Here is a 14598-nt window from a genome sequence, read left to right on the forward strand (position 1 = left end):
AATTGGTACTGATACAAATAACGGCAGCTCTTTCTGATGTCAGGTTTAGAATTGTAGTGATACTGTATTTCTGCAGCCTTCAAAATAGTATCAGAGTAGCTCACCAGCAGCAGAACAGGTAACTGTCTTTGTAGAAGATGTGGAAAGATGCAATTAAGAAGTTTAAGTAAAAGACATCTTAAGTGGTTTCACAAAAGTAGTGTTGAAGCAGCTGAAAACTGAGTCTGAGACTAGTCATTCCAGAGTGCTGTGACCTTGCTTCCCAGAAGAGAGTCGGTTTATCTCTCTGAAGCTGTTGGGAATGCAGCTGTGACTTTTGGAAGTGCAGTCCTAACTATCCCCAAACAGCCTGAAAGGGCTTTCTTGTTGTTCTCAGGCTGAAATAATCATAGTGATTTCCCTATGTAAACTCCCGTTTCTAGGGATTGGTTCACCTAATATATTTATATGCACATACTCTTAAACTCTCAAAAAAATAAACACCTAGTACACTCTGCTCCTTGTACAGAGCTGTGTAGCTTTCAAAAGCAGAATTGCAGAAATACTGCCATTTGCACTGCAGTGAAGCAAACCTTCTCTTCTTCCTTGCAAAAGTGAGAATGAAAATGCTTTGGCATATAGCTTTGATTTAAACTGAAAAGCCTCTGGTTTTCAGAGCTGCTTTTTAAGCAAAGGGCTACTTTGCCTTTTGATCCTCTTAAGCTGGGTTATTTGATGTGAAAAACGTCCTGGGTACTCTGCTGCAGAGGGGAGCAGCTTTTCAGTTCTCTGTGTGTGGCTTCAGAAGAGGGCCTGGCAGAGTGTGGGGTGGTGGGGGGCTCAGGGGGGCCTGGTTGCACAGCTCTGTAAATAAAGGGGCCTCTATTTCTTTGGATTCTTCTGCTGGAACTAAATATCGTGATCAGTGAAACTCTTACCTCATTAAAGGAACAAGGCAGGCTCCTCCAGCATATGCTCAGTGCTGCAGTGTGGTTTATTCTGAGCTGATTTGCTGAACAGATAATGGGAGTTTTAACCTAAGAATGACATGTAATGTATGACCTTGGCATTTGAAAGGTTTATTTTTGTTCTTTGGACAAAATAAGGTTTTAATATTAAATGTGGGGTTGGATTTGACTTGGCAGATACCAGAGCCTCTATTACTGCTGTAGTCATAATATAAAACTATCTGATGTGTGCCAGTGAACATGCAGCAAGCCAAGAATTTTTCCATCAGTGTTTATTTTTCTGAAAACTTACCCAGTTGCTTTGCAGTTGGGTTGGCTAAAAAGGTGATATGCCCTGGTGTTGGAGGGAGCAAGCCGATGGTAAGCACAATATAGTCCATGCAGACTCTTTTTACTTAGCATCTTTAGTTTTGGGGCAAAATAGGGGTTCCCCCCTCCCCCCACCCTTGTGTTTTAGAAGTGTTTAGAAGAAACTTTCACTCAAAACTCCAGGGTTCACCAGAACCAAGGCATAAAACAAACTATGTGAAATATTCAGATCTGTTAGTACAGAAATTTAATGCTGTACTGCAGCTTTCAGTTTGTGTAGCCGGGGCCATGCAGGGATACAAAATACTAATTCTGAGGCTTTCTCCCTGCACACAGTCCATCTCAGATCATCATCTTACTGTAAAGCTGAGGTGCTTTTGGACTGCTGTGCTGCAAGAATTTGACTGAAGAAATGACCTGTAAAGCACCTCAGTGCTGAGGTGCTGAACTAAGCTCCAAAAACCTTGTTCTAAATTGGCTGTAGTTTGAATTGGTTGCCTTCAGATTTAAGCCACTACCACCCTTCTCCCCACAAAAAAACAAAAACAAAAACAAAACACTACAACCCAAAACCAAACAAACCCGAAGAGAAAAAAAACAAAACAGCAAAAACACCCTACCAACCTAACCATGACCAGAAAAACCTACACCAAACCTATAATCTCATTCCTCACTTCCCTAGCTCTCAGAGAAACCAGCCCCAAATAGTGCCAGAATCTAGTTTCTGTAGATCAAAGGCTGTAGTCAAAGTGTGTTGCCTCTGCAGCTGGCACAGGAATTGTGTCAGGCTGACCTGCTGGGAATGCTTTCCACTGGAAAGGGAGACGGTTAGTGCAGGTACAGGTAGCAGAGAATGTGGGGAGGTCCATGGAAGAGTTCATGGCTTCCATGTGCTTTAGCAAGATTTCTTCCATCTGTGTATTGTTAGCCTTCCACCCAGATTTTTTTGGGGAAATGAGGCTTGTCTGGTCTTTCTGTTCTGGAAATATTCCTAGGGTTTTTAGCTTGTTCGTTGGCTGTGGCTGGATGACAGTGATTGATTTTCTAGAAATTTTCTGAAGTTTGGGGGAAATTTGGAACTTACAGGAGGAAGCACAAGTTTGAAAACCTGCAAGCCTGCAAGATGTGGTGGGTATTTTGTCCAGCTTCTTGTCATCCTCCTAAGATAGTGCTTAAGCAGTTGAGACCTACTCTAAAAAAAGGAGGCTGCCATGGGGACCAAGTGTTCCCACATGAGAAGCATCTCTGTCCTTGTGAGAGATAAGCCATTTGTTCTTCCTTCCATTGGCACATGTATCTGGAGATCTTGGGTTTCTAACTGGAAAAAATCATTTCCCATGCTATTTGCCTTTCCACTAGCAGACTGATGCATCCTTATCACAAATTTTGAAGCTGGGGCCACTGTGAGCACTTGTAGTAAAAAGGATATCTGTAAAAGAAGCCAAGCTGCATAGTTTGGCTATTGGATAATAAAAGCAAAACCTTTGGCAAAAATACTAATAAAATTACGATGCTAATTACATTCTGAATATTAATATTTCTTTCTATGAAAGACCTGTCTAAATTAAGCATAAAGTATTTCCAAAGTAATCAGGAATATTCAAACCCACATATGTCACAATTTCCTCAAAACCAGATTACCAAGCTAAAATTAAACAGATCAAAGACTTTCACTTTATTGACTGTTACCTCAGAACAGCTGCACAGTGCAGGTCAATTACATGTTTTTAAATTTTCCCTGTATTTTCACCAACTTGTGACCATTAACTATGCAAAAATATTTTAATCTTTAATCTAATCTTTAAATGCAAATCTCTTAGATGCAAATAAAATTCTTCTAAGATTTAACTGTTAATTTGAGACTATAAGCTTTGCATGCTGCTGCATTTTCTGTGTTCTTTGGAAGAAATATCTTGAATCTTTGGGGATTTTTAAAAAATCTTATAATGGAAGTAGCTTAGTGCTTGTTTCCTTACCTTTTTTTTTTTTTTTTAAGTAATTCTCTGTTTAAGAGTCACACTACCATATGAACAAATCCATTTAAGTAATGTTGCCTGTCAGCTTTACTGCTTTGTGACTACTGGTGTGTTGTGACCAGCAATGTTCTCCTAAATACAAGTGTTGCTTTAGATTTGATGGATACTCACCTAAACACTTCTGTTATTCAGTAATTTTTGTATGGATCAATGTAAAGCATGTGTGGTCTTCTTTAAACAGTTATTTTTGGGAAGCAGAGATCCAAGAGGTTAAAAAAATAGCCCACTGAACTCTAGCTCATTTCATATTAGAAGTTAAGCTATGTTGTTTCAGAACATGCCTTGAAAGGAGGAAATTCAATAGGGAGCCATCTTACTTTCCAAAAAAATTTAGCTGTGAAACATCGGCTTGAAGGCTTTTTGTTAACTTTGATCTTTCTTAAAACTGACCCATTCATAATGTGTTTGTTTCTGGTTTATGCTTTTTCCTGGAATCAGTTCTTGAAAATTATCCACTTTGAAGCATTTTTATTTCTCCCTTCAAGAGAAATAAAAACTAACTGATTAATGAAACTAATAAAACACTATAGGGAAGCTGTTTGTCCAAGATACAACTTTGCATTTGTGAGGCTGCCACTGTCCTGTATCAGTCAGTTAGATAGATCTGCACGTGTGGTTACAAAACACAGGATCCACTGCACATCCAGATTCCACTTCCTGGATGGCTGGTTCTGTGAGGAGAACACTCCTCCTTTTTCCATGGTCCTAATCTTAAATCCTGCTCTGGTTACAAGAAGTGTGTAATGACTTTTTATTTTTAACTCCCTCCAGGTTTACAGGAACAGATGGACCGAGTGGTTTCGGGTTTGAGCTGACATTCCGGCTGAAGAGAGAGACGGGGGAGTCGGCACCACCCACCTGGCCAGCAGAGCTGATGCAAGGCTTGGCCAGATACGTCTTCCAGTCAGGTACCACAGGGTCAATGCATGGCCTTGCTTTTTCCTGCTCTGCTTCTGAAAGGCCACATCTGTTACAGGGTGTGACACATGTCTCATCAGCACCCAGTCAGGTCCTGGGAATTGTCTTTGTGTGGGAACCCAAAAGAGTGTGTTCCTTCCTCCAGCCCGTCCTGCGGGGACAAAACCAATTGTTGTTCAGGTTACTGCAAATCCTGAGTATTGAAAAGCTCAAGTTACACAACAGTCAGTAACTATAGGAAGTCTGTCCAGTGACTCTTTCCTGCATAGCTGGGTTCACAGAATCGCAGAATCACAGAATACACTAGATTGGAAAAGACCTTTGAGATCAAGTCCAACCTATGGCCTAACACCTCCTCATTAACTAACCCATGGCACTGAGTGCTATGTCCAGTATCTTCTCTAAGCAAGAAAAACACATTTGCTTATCCTGAATGGCTGAGGAACAGCCATCTGATAAGGTCTCACTTTTCAGCAGAACTTACAAAAACATTGGAGCTCCATCACAGGCAGATCCCTTCCAGTGGTCCTGCAGCCAAGCAGTAGCAATGCATATGGACATGGTATTGTTTTACATATGAAAATGTAAAAGTTGTAAGGAATACTAAGGCTGGGAGGGCCAAGGAATTCACAGTAGTGAATCATTACTGCTGGTGGAGAATTGCCAGAAAACTGGGAACCAAGGTACCTACAAACCATCCTCTTGCAATGTTCTTTCATAGTTTCATTTACATCAGTAGATTTAATGTTACTTTTAGTGCCAGCACATGAAAACCTGTGGAATGGCTAATGTACTTGATAGGCACTTTCCAGCATCACAAGATCTGAATGAAAATATTTAAAGAACATTTTTGAACCTAATTTGAGGTCCTTTACAGGTAAAATACCTTCTAAATCGATGATTATTGAATTTGTAGCATTTGGTACTTGCTGAACTAGTTCATAAATTGCTCAGTAACTTCTGATTCTGCTCATGGTTTTCAGTCAGCTGGCTGACTCTCAAACGGAAAAGGTCTGGGTAAGAACAGGATTGTTCTGCTAACCTCTATAACAAATCTGAGGAAGTGCCAATCTTTTGGGTATTTTTCTAAATATTGGTGGGCATAGTTCAGTGCCAGACCAGATTATTGCTTGTCTTTTTGTACCCTTTGCTGTGTAGCTGTCTTCCCCAGTTACCATCCAAAATTTGTCTCACTTTTCTGTCTTGATTTTTACAACTGTTAAGCATCTAAATCTGAGACTGTCATTATGTTTTACATTGTTTGAGATTCCCATCCTGCCTAAATTGTGTTGCACAGCAGCTTTTTGGTACTGACCATGCAGTGATGAATTCATACTCTCATTTTCTATGCAATGATTGTAGGATCTGAAGAAAACATCTAAATCTAAAGTCTCCCTCTTAGATACAAAGTAATGTATGTGTTATGTGTGAACTTATACTAAATATCCTACATCCCACTTGAAACATTTAAATTTTCTAGTCCAGGCCAGTTCTCGAAGCAGTTGCTTGTTGGTCACTGCCTTTTCATGGGTGAGAGGAGGTCTGTGGAGTGAAATGGGGTTTGGAAGGGTACTTAAGGGCAGACTTCTTGGTGACTAAGTTGGCAGTCAGGGCAGAGACTTCCCTTGTTTGGTTCCTGCAAAAATGCAGTCCCATCTTTTTCACCTCACAGCCAAAGAACTGTTCTTAGAATGAAAAGGGTGGTTATGCCCATGCTTATCAATCTGGCATGAACCACCCTCCAGTGTTATCTTCTGCTTATCCATGCTGCTTTTTACTTTATATCCACCATGACTCTTTAAAGGCACACTGAAACTCATCCATGCTGATGGATTCTAGCCTCTGGGTGTTTAATTTTCAATTTGCCTTATGAAAAACAACAGTGTATGAATCATACATTGGCTTCTTTCTTTGACGGTGTAATTGGATATGAGCCAATACCATGCTTATCATACAATGGGTAAACCACACGCTGAGTTACCTTAGGAAAAGCATGAGCAGCAGATAGAAGGAAGTTATTACTTCTTTGGCGTGGCACTGGGAAGGGTTTGCTTAAAATATTGTGTCCTGGTTTTGGCCTTTAAGAGATACTGAAAAACTGGAGAGTCTTCAAGGTGGTCAGGGTTCTAGGGCATGTGAGCCATGAGGAGAGCTGGAGGGAGCCGGGCCAGTTTAGCCTGGGAAGAGAATGTGCAGGGTGATCTAATTTGAGCCTACAGCTGTAGGGAGGGTAGTTGCAAGATTGTGGGGTCAAGCCCTTGATAGTACATCAAAGGGCTACAGCTCTGAATTGCTGTATGGGAGGCCCTGGAAGAGCTTCAAGGAAAACTTGCTCACAAGGAGAGTGGCAAAGGACAGGGAATGGTTTATAAGAGAGGTGCTGGAACTCCAGTCCTGGAAAGGTTCAGGACTTAGCTCAACAAAGCTAAGTTGGTCCTGATCTAGCATTGGGGATGGCTCCACTTCAAATAGGAAGGCTGGACAAGAAATCTGCAAAGCCCCTTAAAATATTACAGAAGTGTTGGATTTTGGATGTTTTTTTCCATGCTGCTTTATGCTCTTCAGCAAGCAGCTGTGTGTTGTCACTGACTGTTATCAACCATTCCTTGCCTTGTATAAAACAAATCTGTATGCTATTGCAACAAGTGAAAAAGCTCTAGTTTTATTTTAGTAGAAATTTGATCATCACATGTCTCTTTTAGAATAGAATTTTCTTAGGCTAAAATTGTCTGGTTAATAATAGACATCACATTAATCCTGACAAGATGATGCATTTAAAAGTAAGACCTGTAATGGGGCCTATTTTATAATGTTTCTTCTTGATCTTTCAGGGCAACGCCAGTTGACCACAGCTAGATGCAGTAATTTTCTAATTTAGTCAAAGATCTCTCACTCCATTGTTCTGCAGAGTTTCCAGTACTTCTGCTACATCTGACATGTCCTCCTTTATTTTGTTGTACTCCCTTGAGCTGTTTTGTCTCAGAATGGCAGTGTACAGAGCAGTTCTCCCTTATGTCACTCCTGGGTAATCAAGCACCCAGTCTCAGCAGTGTTACTTTCTTTTCTGCCTGGTAGAGTTTCCCCCAGTTTGACATTCTCACTCTGCAGAGCCAAGTGAGCTTCTGCCATTGTTTTTTCTTGTTTTTTTTACAGGACTTCTTTATTCAGATGTTGAAACTTTAAAACTGTGAAGTATTTGAAGGGTTGGTTCTTCTGAAGCCCATTGGGCATGCAGCAGGCTGTGGCATGACAGCATTGTTTTACATGATGAAAGGTTTCTTTTTGCTCAAGTTCTTTCTGACTGTAGTGCTTAGAGCATTTGTCAAATGAAACTCTGGTAAGCGTTGTTTAACTCTGGTGTATGTACTTTAATGTTGTCCTCTTCAGTTGTTTAAAAAAAAAAAAAAAAAAAAACTATGGTGTCTCTTTAATACTCTGCCTTAAAAACATTTGATGAACCGAAACAACTGAAGTAAAACTTATGAATCCGCTCTGAACAAGAAGCAAGAAAAAGAATAAAATCGGCAGAAACTTTTTGGATAGGCTCCAAGCACTTTCGCATGTCAGAAAATTGTTTACTCTGAAAGCTGTCCTAAGAGCTAAATTCTTATCTCTTGATAAAAGCCAACATTTTAGTTATCATAGAGGTGTGCTGCTGAGTCCAGCTGAAGCTGGGGGAGAGTAAGGTGCAGTCATACTCCTGCTGAGCCTGAGCATTTTCAGGTGGTGACGTCTGAGTTGAATATTCACCTAGCAGCTACTGCTGTCCTAAATATTATTCCTGTGTATTGCAATTGCAAAGCATGGCTCATTGCAAGTGATGTATTTTTCTAACAAACGCTTCTAGGCAAATGAATGTCGCATTCCTTTGTTTCTCTCTCTCCTGCACTGTGGCAGTGCTTTAGAAAAGCAATCTTCTGCATTGAATTTCAGACCTCTTTCAGCCTTGGCTTCTCTGTTCACTGTAGCAAGCGCTTGGTGATTTTGATTAAAGGGCAGTACTTACCCTCCTTCAACAACATCAAGCTTTCAAGTCTCAAAAAGTTTTATTTGTGGCTTTATCTGTTCTTAATTTTATCACTGTTTGACCATGACCACAAATTCCAACTCTGCTAGTTTTAAAAAATCCCCAAACCTTCAAACCTTGAAAATGAAACTTTGCACAATTCCGTGACCTTAGCTTGTCATGGTTCATGGGTGTACTGCAAATATCTCATGGTAGAACAAATTTATACTTCAATTCAAATGAAAAGAAAGAAATGCTCTTCCTACAGAAAGCTTATCCAGAGCTTACTACAATTGTTAACTCTTTATGTACTACAGTATTGAGACCCTTAATCACTACAGCGGGACTGTGGTTTGTGTTTTCCTGAAATTAAAGTCTGGATTTTCTTTTCTCTCTAGGATAAATTTATGTTGTTTTCAAGAATCTGTCTGATATGTGTGATGAAGGCAATATATTGATGTTGTAGCATGGGAACAAGTACATGTGTGTATTGAGCTCTTGCTGCTTCCATGTTTTTAGCTTGAAAGGAAACAGCTGCAGCGGGCAGATACAGGTTTGGAGAAATTGTCATGAAAACTCATCATGCATAGAGCCTGAAGATAATGATGTGACATATGTCATGGCTATATTCTCCACAATGCACAAGCTGTAGCAGGGAATGAGCCCAAAGTATGAAGAGCAGGTCCATGAATTAGAAGCTTGCAGGTTGGCTGAGCTTGATGACATTTACCCCAGAACATATCAGCATGAGCAGGCTGAGCCCCTCCTGGTTCAGGGGAGACAGGTAGCACCACAGGAGATTGGAAAATGGGTAAATGCTGTTCTTCACATCCCATAAAAAACCCAAATCAAAACAAAAACAAATTCGGGGGGAAAAAAAGAAACAAAACTAACAAAACCCCCCAAAACAAAAACACAAACAAATAAAAACAACAAAAAAAAAAAAAACCCACCAAAAAAGTTTCTAATTGGTCAATCAGATTTCAGGTCTTAAGAAACTGCTAAGAGAAACAAACCATCCAGAAGGCATCCACAGAATAATGGATGTTCCAGCATGGCTTTATCAACAATAAATCAGAAGAAAGTAAGTTTACAGGTATCATAGGAAACAGTGAATGTTGGTTACCTTGATGCTACTGAGATTTTTACATTGTCCCAACAAGTGTGTGAATGAGTTGAGGAAATGAGATTTCGGTAAAAGTTAAAGAAGAGGGCTGCAATACTTTTTGGATATTTAGAGACTGAGTAATTGTCCATGTGTAGTCATCAACCACAAAAGATGGATAGAGCTGGGAAGTACTGGTGTGCAGTAAGGGCAGGGAGGAACAGCAGGTGCAAGGTCTTGTCCTGACAGAGGAATAATCCAGTGCAATCAGTTGGGGGAAAGCAGCAGTTCTGAAAGGAGAAGAAAACAATTTGGAGTTACTATTACCAATGGGCTATACCTAAACCAACAGACTTCATGCTGAGAGAAGTGAAATTGTTCTGATGTATAAATAGAAGTGTTCTGTATATTGCATATGATTGGGCCCTACACTGCAAAGGAGAGGGAAAACATTGAATTTCATTTTGGGCAAAAAGCTTCAAGTCAGATGCGTCCCAGTTGGAGAGAGACTGGAGGAGAGCAGTAAGAATGTTCCAGGGGTCCAGAAAATATGGCCTGTGAAGGAATGATCAAAAGTTACATTTGTTTAGGCTAGGGAGGAGAAAATGGAAGATGTGAGAATAGTCTTCAAGTATGCAAAAGGTTGCTGTAAGGAATAAAGTAATAAACACATTTTTTATGTGCCCGCTGGGGATAGGAAAGACTAAAAATTCTGTAATTTAACTACTAAAATTTCTGTAAAATAGGCTTAGGGTTTGTCATTAGGAGAACTTCCAAATGGCAAGTGCAGTGATACATTCAGATAGTAGCAGATTCCGTATTGCTGCATGTCTTTGAGAACAAGTCAAACTGTTCTTCATGAATATTTGTCAGGCAGAGTTTATTCTTCCTTTAGGCAAGGGCAGAGGAGGAGCCTTCTTAGTCTCATTTATTATTATAAATATGTATTGAATGACTAAGTATTCTTTTCAGGTCTTCTAAATGTAATTTTTTTTTCTTCCATAAATACATAATTTATCTTTTCTCATAGTCTCCTGATGACTAGTGCACAGAAAGATACTTAAATGTGAGTTTGATGTCTCAACTAATTGAAAAGTTGAATTTTAATATTTGACTTTTGACTAGCCAGTATTAGGAAGCTCTTTGCATCCTGGGTACTGCAAAATATTAATAACAAAATGTGCAGGCAAAGAAGGTAAGGATGCAAGGTGCAATTCTTCAGTGGCAGTTTAATGTAAATTTCAGCTGAGTACTTCAGAAGCAACTTATATGAGTTATTCCTTAGAAAACTTACTACTTCTGAAAGGTGGAATATATAGAACCAATTCCAGTAGGTACATGAAAAGTTATACATGTTGGTAACAACATGTCAAAACAGCAGCCAAACTAACTATAGCTGGTTTGGTTTGAGGGGATTTTTCCCCACAAACACCTCTGCACTGTCATGGTGAAGGATCCCCTTTTCAGGAAAGAGATAGTAAATATATTTGTTATTTCTGTGAAACCTGGAAGAACTTAGTATCTGTGAGCTTGTGTCCTCTGAAGCTCACAGATACTAAGTCATGATTCAAGTCCATGGGCAAATTTCCCAAAGTCTGCCCTGGAAAGGAGGATGGGTCTGCTACATGGAAGTGCCCAAGGCAGCACAGCTGCACAAGCCTTTGGCAGCCAGGCTGAAGAGCATGCCCAAAATGAGGTACATGTGGCCTTCCTTAGTAATTTCTGACATGTCTTTCATCAGGTAGAAATTATTTTATGACAGCTTGTCTCTAGTTTAAAGAAGGACACACACACAGTTCCTGCCACATGCATGATGTCCCAGTCCATCAGTTTGGGGCCATAATGCCATCTCGCTACGCTGCAGTTTCACCTTTGGTTAAACAAGGGCTTGATTATGGAAGTTGCAAAGGCTGCAGGTGTAGATGCACTCTTCTTCTTCAGCAGTTTTCACGTGAATCAAGTTAATTTAGTCTGAGTCATGGAGATTCTTTGTGTTTGACAGGCACTGTAACTCTTAGACTGAAAGTGGGGCTCAGTGAGATTAGGGGATCTGATGGGGGTCACAGACCTGCAGCCACTAGCCAGCTGGTACCTTGGCACCTGCTGTCCTGCCATAACCACCAGGCCTCAGCTTCACATCTCCTGTGGTCCAGAAAGCTTTAGAGTAGTAGCCTCAGTGACTCTTTGCTTGCCAACATGTTTTCAAACATTCTTGACACAGGCCAGTTTCTGTGTGTAAAAAGGAAAAAACCAAACAAGCCACCAAACTCTAAAACTAAAACAAACTCCTTGCTTCCTTGAATACAAATGAAGCTTCTCTGGCTTGTTTGTAAAGCTGTTTATTTCTTCCCAGGAGGATGACTAAAGCCAAATAAAATGTGCCAGTAATTCATACACATTTTTCCCTGACTGTACCCTTATCTTTTTCTTCCCAACCCCAGGCCGATTTATTATTCTCTTCTGGTTGCTATGGCTCTGGAAAATATATATTTTTTTTCTATCATCTGTTTATAATATTGACCCGTTTCCAGTGTAGAGCTGGCCTGTCTCCTCTCTAGTATTCCAGGATTTTAGATTAAAATTGTATGGAGATTAACTATGTTTTTTAGCTCTACAAAGAAGTATAAATCAACATCAATTTCAATTCAACAGAACCTGTTATGCAGTGAACTGTGCTGTGTGAATGCTGAAATTGTAGCACAGTAAATTGCTGTAGGTGAACAGGACACTCAACCAAGTGTGCAGGGGCTGCGTGCCTTTATTCTGCAAAGGGGTATGGAAACATTAAGTCACTGGTTCCAATTTAACCCAAGTTTGTCATGGCCAAAAGCTCTCATCATCTGATAGTTATTCAGCGGTCCATGAGAAATTGGTTGGGTTTTAGCCTAATTCCTCTTAGATGTTTCCCATAAAACAAGCCGTTCTGTGAGCAGCAGCTCAGATCGAGCCTGGGCCTTTGCATTTTTGTGCAGTGTCCTGCACTGCTGCAATAAATCCCCTTCTCCCCAAACTGCTGCCTTTGAGCTCACCTCCCCAGTACTTCCCATCCCTCCCCCATCTCCTAAGCCAGCCTTGTCACATCCCCTAGCTTCCAGCTGGGATGTACGTGCTGTGAGTGGTACCAAATGATGTGCTGGCTGACAAAACAAACCGGTTGCTGGCATGCAGAGTGGTTGGCTGATGAGCTGGGCACGACAGGCAGCTGTCAAGCTCGTGCTTTGGTCCCTAACCTGTAGCTGGCTTCCTCTGGAGCTGGATGGCATTGCTGATGTTGTTGGCAACAGCATTGGCAGATGTAACTCTTGTAAATTGTCGTGAAAGGCGTTGCAGCAAAGTGCTGGCTGCAGACAGACCTGGCCCTTTTTACTCCCCCTTGTAGATCTGGGTTCCCTTAGTTAAATTCATGTAGGTCCCCTCTGCAGGCTTGCAAAGCTTAATATTAAGTCAGTTTGTATGACTGTAATTTTTGGGACCTCCAGACCCTGATGCATTTCTCCTCACTTCTGAGGCAGGGATAGACCCAGCTCTGTTTTGTGGGTGGTTGCAGAGGCACAAGCTTGCCAGTCCTTGGAAAGCAGCTTTGCAGTGGCCTTGGCTGTGGCTGAGGTTTCCCTGGCTGTGAACTAGCATGCAGCTGGTGGCCTGTCCTTCCTCTCTTCATCAGAGTGGTGTCAGGTGTGGGTGGTAAACTAGGAGAGGGCATAGAGCAGGGACACAGCTGCGAATGCCACCACGTGTGTGGTGTGCCTGTTCTTCCTGGCAGCACAAATGGAGTTGCACGGCCTTAGATTTTGTGGGATTACATTACTTTGCTTCTCTTCCTGTTTCCAGCAGGAAGGGTATTGCCCCTTTACAATGCTGGAGGCACCCAAGTGCCAGACTCAGCCCTGCCCTTTGCCTTAGAGCACTGTCACTTCATCAGCCCCTGATGGGATAAGCTGGCCATTATTTTTGCTTATTTGTTATGGTTTTAGTGAGTAGCATCTTTCTGGCCTTTGTTTGTGACTTGCTAGGACCTTAGGCAACACTAGAGAATCTCTTTTCCATATATTTAATTCAGCTGCAGTATAGAAAAGCCCCTTCAGCCCTTTGGCCAGGTTTGAGAAGTGCAGGATGGTTTCCCAGGAACATGAGAGGAAGGGACCAGCACCACTGCTGAGTGACATTGCCTTTTGCTTCATTAGCACGGGTGCTCTGAAGCAGGGCTGGGCATGAGGCTCCTCCCAGTCAGAAGTGCAGGAGCAGGAAAGCATGACTGGAACCCCAGGAGTTTTCGGGGACACCTGCACTCTCATTTTACTTGGAGGATGAGAAGTCTATGTCTTATGTTGTCATTAAGCTAGTTATATAATATAAATTAAAGTATTTTCCTCTCTACCTCTCTAATCCCCCACAGTTTGGGCTTTTTCTTCTCCTTCAGTTTGTCTGGATTCATGGTTATTTCCTGTGTCTTGCTGTGGAAGCCACTGTTGTCTTTCCAACTTTTAGTTCTTGGCTGGGAACAGGTCTTTGACCTTCTTCAGCCCCAAAGGATAGGTTCACACGAAGGCACGGAGAGACTTTGCCAGGAGCAAAGGCACAGAAAGCCTTTGTTGCTTATAAAAGACTTTGTTGAAATAGAAGGAAAGCTGTCTTCCCCTAGACTGCTTTACTGATTACATAGTATTTCCAGGCAGTAGTGAGGTATCTCAGTGCTGCCTGAAAGAGAAGGCTTGTTTGTAGCTGCTACTGCAATTTAGATAAAGTAGGTTTAGGCCCAGTTTGAGTTGGCGAGATTTCAACTGATGCTGTCCCTTTTAATTCTGTCAACTCATGTCCTGTCCTTCCTGCCTGGGAACTGAACTTGGCTTGTTGTTTTTCAGCTGTTCAGTACAGTTCATTCAGTTGGTTTATTTAAAAAAAAAGAAAAAAGAAAAAGAAAGGGTGTGGAAATTTGTCTTCTCTCTGTGTTTTACATCAGTCCATGTGCCCTGATGCTGCTCCCAAAGGGTCAGGGATGGACAGAGCACCAAGGCTTGTAACTTTGATACATGGTTATACTTAGAAATGTGCAAGTTATTTTAGCCTTCATATTGCAGGTGGGCTGCTATTGGGACAGAGAGGGAGGGAAGAAGCTGGCACAGAGACCTGGAGGAAGCTGAGTGACGCATCTCTGTGCAGGGCTGCTGCAGCAGCCCAAGTGGCAGAGGGACAGCCAGCAGGCCCCACGCCCAGGGACGCCTGGATGCTGGCCCCGAGCAGGTGTTTATCCACAGTGGCTGCAGTTCAAGATCAGGA

At 41.5% G+C, this 14598-nt stretch overlaps 1 protein-coding gene across 2 annotated transcripts in view; it reads left to right on the plus strand.

Moving 5' to 3' along the window:
* SUFU (SUFU negative regulator of hedgehog signaling) overlaps positions 1-14598 on the plus strand; it is a 90196-nt gene that overhangs the window by 19759 nt on the left and 55839 nt on the right. For both annotated transcript variants that reach the window (XM_059851868.1, XM_059851869.1), the window contains exon 3: positions 4064-4200. In XM_059851868.1, coding sequence (XP_059707851.1) covers positions 4064-4200 — 137 coding nt within the window. The remainder of the gene's footprint in view (positions 1-4063; positions 4201-14598) is intronic.

This window comes from Haemorhous mexicanus, chromosome 7 (assembly GCF_027477595.1).
Source record: "Haemorhous mexicanus isolate bHaeMex1 chromosome 7, bHaeMex1.pri, whole genome shotgun sequence".
Classification (NCBI taxonomy): domain Eukaryota; kingdom Metazoa; phylum Chordata; class Aves; order Passeriformes; family Fringillidae; genus Haemorhous; species Haemorhous mexicanus.